Genomic DNA, 7500 nt, shown 5'->3' on the forward strand with positions numbered 1-7500 from the left:
AAAGTGTAATTTAAGTGTATTTTTAAAGTGTATGTAAGTGTGTAAAGTGTAATTTAAGTGTATTTTTAAAGTGTATGTAAGTGTGTAAAGTGTAATTTAAGTGTATTTTTAAAGTGTATGTAAATGTGTAAAGTGTAATTTAAGTGTATTTTTAAAGTGTATGTAAATGTGTAAAGTATAATTTAAGTGAGGAGTAAACAAAGTAAGAATTTCATTGTTCATTCACATACGACAATAAAACTCTTGAATCTTGAATTTTTCTTCCTCACAAATGCAAAAGATTTAAAGTAGCTCAGGGTTTCCCAAACAGAGCTTAGTGAGTTGATGACAAGCTAATAATTAAATCCTAAAAATATAAAATAAATATCAGGGTTCACGTGCTGTAAGACCTTCAACAGCATGGTTGAAAAGATATTAGATATTACTTAGCAAGTCTCTGAACACCTAAATTGGGGATGAAATAGACCATTTTAGGTAATTTATCATAAAAATATAGACTTTTTGAGCTTTATAACTGTTACAGTGATACCTAATTATCTTTATAAAAGTTTGCACGTCCATATTTTACATTATCATTATAGCCATCCAAATACTAAAGTTTTTGTTCTTTAAAGTTTTAGTTTTTTTGGATAATTATTGATCTAGGGATCAAAGATTAGCACTACACTGGTTTTGTTGACAATGATGAAAAAACCAGGACTAGTTCGCAAAAGTTTTTTTTTTTTGGTCTGTCCAATCAGTTTTAGGGCAGAATAATAATAATAATAATAATAATATCATAAAATCTAAATAATAATACAATTTGCTTTGTGCTTGAACCCCTAATGAATAAATAAAAAAATAAATAATACATATATATTTGTTTACCTTTATGTCATTTGACCATTAACAATCTTCAGAGAACCGTGAATAGTAATAATTATAATAATAATAAAATCATAATAAAATCTTGAAATCTAAATAACAATCAAATTTGCTTCACTCTTGAACCCCTAATGAATAAATAAATAAATTAAATAATTAAAAAACTATATATATACATACATACATACATACATACATACATACACATGTATATATTTATATATTTACAAATATATAACAGATATACATAAAATATAATATTTACATTATATATATACACACATATATATATAAACACATATATATACACACACACACATATATATTTACATATACATACATACATACATACACATGCATATTATATATGTATGTCAAATATATAACAGATATACATAAAATATAATATTTACATTATATATATACACACATATATATATAAACACATATATATACACACACACACATATATATATATATATATATATACACACACATGTAAATATTTCTAAAATTTATATATGTGTGTATTTATATATACATATAAATATACACAGTACACACACATATATCACGATTAATCGACTTGACAGCCCTAAAACATATATATATATGTATGTATTGTGTGTTGTTAAATGATTGAAATATCAAATTAAAACCTCAGGGGGGCTTAGAGTGAACATTTCAGGTCAAAGGTTTTCGGCTGATAAAAACATTCATGAAGCCCTGTTTTGTGCACCTGTCTGAAGTGAATGTAGTGGTTGTGCTCATATGGGAAGCTGCCGTCAAAGTCTCTGGTGAGCTGCGACGAGTCGATGTGCTTCTGCAGAGCTTTCAGAGACGTCAGGACTTCACACTGTACAAGAACAGAGAGGAGCAGCTCACATAAACACGAACTGACTCACTGAGACCTAGAGAACGACAGACAGTCATTTACTCACAGGAACTGAGACGTCTCGCTCCACTTTCACTGCTGCATCTCTGTCCATCAGAATCAAAACTGAGTAAAGTGCATTGGGTACGAGAGTCTGGCGGGACAGAAGAAATCAATGGGTGTAAATAAATCAAAAAGTTTCTATTTCAGTAATTTAACAACACATTTGCATGTTTACGGTTCTCTAATGTTGGTTAATGGTCACATGACATGCAGGTAAACCAATAAAATAATATATTTAGTGTTTTGATTTGATTTAAATGTTGCATTTTTATAATTATTTGATTTTCATCAACTCATGAACTCATATTGTACAGGCTAACATTAGGGAAAAATTTAAAATATGGATATTTACAAAGACTAAACATATTAAATCAGGGATTCCCAATTTTTTTGTCAGAATGTTTGAATTTGTCTGAATTCCTTAAATTAATATTTCAATAATTTAACAAAACATTCACATATTCATGGGTCTCTAATGTGGGTTAATGGTGACATGATATGCAGGTAAACATAATATTGTTTTATCCTTATAGTTTTTATTTTAGTTATATATTTATTTTAATTTGACATTTTTATGATTTAATTAATTTTTAGCAAATATTTTATTTTGATGATTTTTATTTTCAATTATTTATTTTAATTTAGCATTTTCATGATTTAATTAATTATTAGTTAGTATTTTATTTTGATTGTTTTTATTTAGAAATCAATTATTTATTTTAATTTAACATTTTATGATTTAATTTATTTTTAGCAAATACTTTATTTTGATGATTTTAATTTTAAATTATTTATTTTAATTTAGCATTTTAATCTAATTAATTATTTGTTAGTATTTTGATTGATTTTTATTTTTAAAAATTCTTTATTTTAATTTAGCATTTTTAAGATTTATTTATTTTTTTGCGTTTTGCCTTCAGTTTGGGAAACCCTGGTTTAGATCATTTATTGCGCAGACTTAACATTTGGGGGAAAAAATCAAAGAAAAACAATTACAACGACTAGAGAGTTTAGATCAGTTATTGCATGTAACAGTGCTAATAAGAACATATTTAAGTTGAGAAACACTCCTTTCTCGTCCCTCTTCTCTCAGTTTTTGCATGCTGGGGCTGATCATTTTCTCAGAGTGTTTTCGAGACATGCTTGCACAGGCCTCGTCTCAAACCCCGAGGACAGACTTTCCTTCAGATATTTGACATGAACCATGCATACAACAGTTAGCGTGCTGAAAAGAGCCTCAACTTTACACTCAGAACCCTCTCGACGCGAGTGTGTGAACACAGACGCTTTTCTTACATCACTGCGTCCTAAAGCGTGTCAAAGGTTTGATCGCAGCACAGTAATGCAAGAGCGTGGTTCAGTGCATTGCAGTGCTTCTGGCTTTAGCGAGCGAATAAGTGACGGACAGATCAATGTCTTACACTTGAGTGGATGCATTCTGATTTTACACACCTGTCAAAGTCTATACCAATTCTTTGTGATTAACTGGAGTGACTAACAACCAAACCAGACATTGATGCCAATAATTCAAACTAAAACTGAAACTAAAATTCAAACCATTAAAAAAAAAAAACATTACTTGATATAAAATCAAGTATAAAAAAAGCTAGTTTCCTAAGCAACAATTTGTTTATCATTTAGTTTAACTTGATGTACTAAAATAACTAAAACTAAAATATGAATTAATTAAAACTATATATATATATATATATATACTGTATATATATATAAACCTAAAACTATTAAAAATTACAAATGCACACAAAAAAATAGCTACAATTTTAAAATAAAAAAAGGAAAATATAAAAATAAAAACTGATCCAAAACATTAAAATAATAGATTTATAACAAACTATAATAGTAAAAAAAACGATAACTATATAATAACCAGTGATGCACACTACTCAACGTTTTTGTCAAATTTTAATTTTTTTAATATATTTTTTTAAAAACAGGCTGTCATTTACGTGATTCATGTAATTCATATTTGAATGTGAAGAAAGAAGAAGCATTTTTTAGTTGTGTTTTCAACATATTTGTCCGATGAACAAGGATGAACGTGCATATTTTTAATTTTATAATTATTAGCTCTTATAATATTTTATATATGATAAATATTTGTAAAATATTTTTAATAAATGTATAATTTGCAAAAAAAATGTATTTTACTGTTCATCTTTCTTTTTCTCGATATCCCCGAAATGGTCCTCGAGAACTTTACCTTTTGGGTCTTTTAAATCAACAAAACATTGGTCCCTGACATGGGTATGGCTTTTGTCTTAAAGACAAAAGATCGAGGGCTTGAGACGTGTGAACTGTGTCTGGTCTCACCTGAAGCTCAGACAGAGCCGAGAAGAGCGCAGACGCGACCGCTCGCCTGCGGGCGTCAACGAGAACCGTCAAACCCAGGTCTCGCTTCTCCCTCCTGAAAACAAACGCAAGACACTCAGTGAAACGTCTTGCAAAGAAAAGATGAGCTGCTGTCTCGGATCAGAGCGAGAGCACAGTTTCCATGTCGATTCAGTAAAGCGTGTGAGAGATTCGGGCCGCTTCTCACCGCAGTCTGTGGCAGTAGCAGCAGAGCAGCTGGCTGATCTGGTTTGTGGTGAAGCGCGCGTCTGTCCACACCTGGTTCCTGGTGCACACCTGCAGCACGGCTCTGCCACCGCGGTCCTGGTTACCTGCAGCAGGACGGTGAGATGAGGGCCTGATTAACCCAACTGAACACCGTTTGGGGGGAATTCTAAACGTGATTTGAATGTCATATGATGCAATTTCAATTGGTCCTTTCTCTTTGGAGTGTTACAAGCTCTTGGTGCATAAAGAAGATCTGTAAAGTTGCAAAGACTAAAGTCTCAAATCCAAAGAGATATTCTTTATAAAAGTTAAGAGTCAACCACGCCTACCTAAAACGCCTCGTTCTAACACGCCCCCACATGTCTACATCACTATGTGGGAAGATTTGCATAACGCCGCCCAAATGTTCACGCAAAGAAAGAAGGCGTAACTTTTATTCTCGCTGTAGTATTGTTGCTGCCGCCGTCATGTCGTGAAGACGCTGTGTGTTTCGTTGTGAAAGCGAAACTACTTTGTTTGGTCTTCCAAAAGAGGACACGGCTAGAAATCAGTGGTTAAGTTGTATTTACAACACTGTTCCAGAACACTTCAACCCAAATATCCAGATGTGTGCTGCACATTTTATAGAGGAATGTGTCCTGATCCTGGGAGAGTAGACTACAATGCCGGCAGTTCTGACTCACGTAAGTACGTTTTTATATTTAAATGATTTGCCACTGACGATTCAAACGTGAGTTTTGAGCAGTGTAGAGTAGCGCTTGTTGTTCGTCATTTCTCTGATCACAAATGCAGACATGGTTTTATGTTTACTCGGCGCGATGCAACGCAACGCGTAAAAAGACAGTATAAGTCATTATAATCAGTAATTACGTCCCCACTGGATGCAACGAATGCCTCGTTTGTAATGGGTTTTAATGTTTTTGTCTCGTCGCTCCGGCCGGACAGGGCATCATCACAGTATGGTGAGGGGCGTAACATTTCCGTCACACGCTTGAGGTATTCGGCCAATCACAACGCACTGGATAGCTGACCAATCACAGCACACCTCGCTTTTCAGACCGATGAGCTTTGTAAAAATCGACGCATTTCAGAAAGGCGGGGTATAGAGGAGAAACAATAATGTACATTATGTGGAAAATAATGTGTTTTTTAACCTTAAACCGCATAAACACATTTCATTACACCAAATACACAAAATAATGTTCTTTTTAGCAGCATCATATGACCCCTTTAAACAGTTCCAGGTTGGATGTGCTTATTTGTAGGGCTGCAGGATTTTGCCAAAACTTTGATTATATATTGATATGACTGTAAAATTATAATTATATTCTACATTTACTTTTATGCATTTAGTAGACCGTTTTATCCAAAGTGACTTTTAAAGAGGAGATAATAATAATAGTTATATAATTTAATATAATATAAAAAATAATTATTATTAATGATTATTATAATTACTATATAAAAACACTATACATTAATATGACTGTAAAATTATTATTATATTTTACATTTATGCATTTAGCAGATGCTTTAAAAAGAGGAGATACAGGATTATTATCTCCTTACAAAGAGGAGATAATAAAAAGATTTATAATGATACATATTATAATAATAATACTATCATTATTATTAATAATAATAATAATAAATACTACTACTACTACTATGAATAATTATTATTAATAACAATAATAATTATGTAATTTAATATAATATTATAATAATTCTTGTTATTAATGATTATTAGAATTACTACATAAAAACATTATGGTGAAAAACTAATAATAATAATAGAGATAATAATAATAATATGCATTTAGTAGACGCTTTTATCCAAAGTGACTTACAAAGAGATAATAAAAATATTAATAATACATATACATAATATACATAATACATAATACATGTTATAATAATATTATCATTATTATTGTTATTATTATTATTATTAATAAATACTACTACTGTGAATAATTATTATTAATAACAATAATAATTATGCAATTTTAATATAATAGGATAATAATTCTTGTTATTAATGATTATTAAAATTACTACATAAAAACATTATGGTGAAAAACTAATAATAATAATAATAGAGATAATAATAATATTAAATATAATAATTATTACTATGATAATAATAATAATAATAATTAAAATAATAATAATACAACTTTTATTAGTATATAATTTAATGATAATATTTGAATATAATTATATAATTATTATTATTAATGATGATTAGAATGACTAAATAAAAATATTAAATTAAAAAAATTAAAGAAAATAAGAAATATTGCTACTGTATTATTTCAGTCAAATAAAATTTGTATTAAATAATAATAATAATTTTATTTTACAGAAAAATCACAATACTAATATACTATAATTTCTTTGTTTTCAAATGAGCCTAATTTCTTCTTAATTTTTTCATTGTCATTTTTCATCAAGCCGCCTGAGACACTATGAGCTGCAAGCGTGTAAAAGAACACAGTGCCTCGCTTCACTCTGAAAAATGCAGCGTATAAATGTATTTAATAAAATCACAGCACTTGCCCAATTGCCCAATAATTGGTTTTATTCCACTTAACCATGCAGCCTTAGTCTTTGGTTTGCAATGAACTTAAAAAAAAAGCAATTTATTTTCATTTTTATAAGGAATATTATATGTAGATTAATTCTGAGTGTCTGTTTCTTTGGTCTTGTTGGTTTCGAGCCGGCCACGCACCGGGAAGCGTCAGAGCACCGGAGCTCAGGAGCTCCTGGTTGATGAGTGAGAGCAGCGCTGGAGCACAGACAGCAGGGGGCGCCGCGGACGGGCCAGGAGACACCGCTGCTCTGCTGGGGGGTTTAGGAGGATCAAACTCATCAGCGCTGTTACTGTTCCTCCTGGGGCTCGAGTGCAGACCCTCATCAGAGAGACCTGAACACACAAACACAGATCTGAGCATCACAGCTCATTATCACAAAGACTTCATGATGACGATATGTGACCCTGGAGCACAAAACCAGTCTTAAGTGTCAATTTTGTGAAATTGAGATTGATACAGATACAATAAATAAGCTTTCCATTGATGTAAGGTTTGTTAGGATCGGACAATATTTGGTCGGGATAC

At 30.9% G+C, this 7500-nt stretch overlaps 2 protein-coding genes across 2 annotated transcripts in view; both read right to left on the reverse strand.

Moving 5' to 3' along the window:
- LOC107601962 (pleckstrin homology domain-containing family G member 4B-like) overlaps positions 1-469 on the reverse strand; it is a 29661-nt gene extending 29192 nt beyond the window's left edge. Inside the window, exon 1 of the mRNA XM_016294335.1 lies at positions 426-469. Within this exon, the coding sequence (XP_016149821.1) occupies positions 426-469 (44 nt within the window). The remainder of the gene's footprint in view (positions 1-425) is intronic.
- Positions 470-1534: 1065 nt separating this feature from the next.
- The window catches only part of LOC107601963 (uncharacterized protein KIAA1755-like), a 22404-nt gene continuing 16438 nt past the window's right edge, over positions 1535-7500 (reverse strand). Inside the window, exons 4-8 of the mRNA XM_016294336.1 lie at positions 7113-7307; positions 4359-4482; positions 4133-4226; positions 1806-1892; positions 1535-1720 (exon numbers count right to left, since the gene is read on the reverse strand). Of these exons, the coding sequence (XP_016149822.1) occupies positions 1535-1720; positions 1806-1892; positions 4133-4226; positions 4359-4482; positions 7113-7307 (686 nt within the window). The remainder of the gene's footprint in view (positions 1721-1805; positions 1893-4132; positions 4227-4358; positions 4483-7112; positions 7308-7500) is intronic.

The sequence above is a fragment of the Sinocyclocheilus grahami genome, unplaced genomic scaffold (genome assembly GCF_001515645.1).
Source record: "Sinocyclocheilus grahami isolate Dianchi unplaced genomic scaffold, SAMN03320097.WGS_v1.1 scaffold316.1, whole genome shotgun sequence".
In the NCBI taxonomy this organism is placed as follows: Eukaryota; Metazoa; Chordata; class Actinopteri; order Cypriniformes; family Cyprinidae; genus Sinocyclocheilus; species Sinocyclocheilus grahami.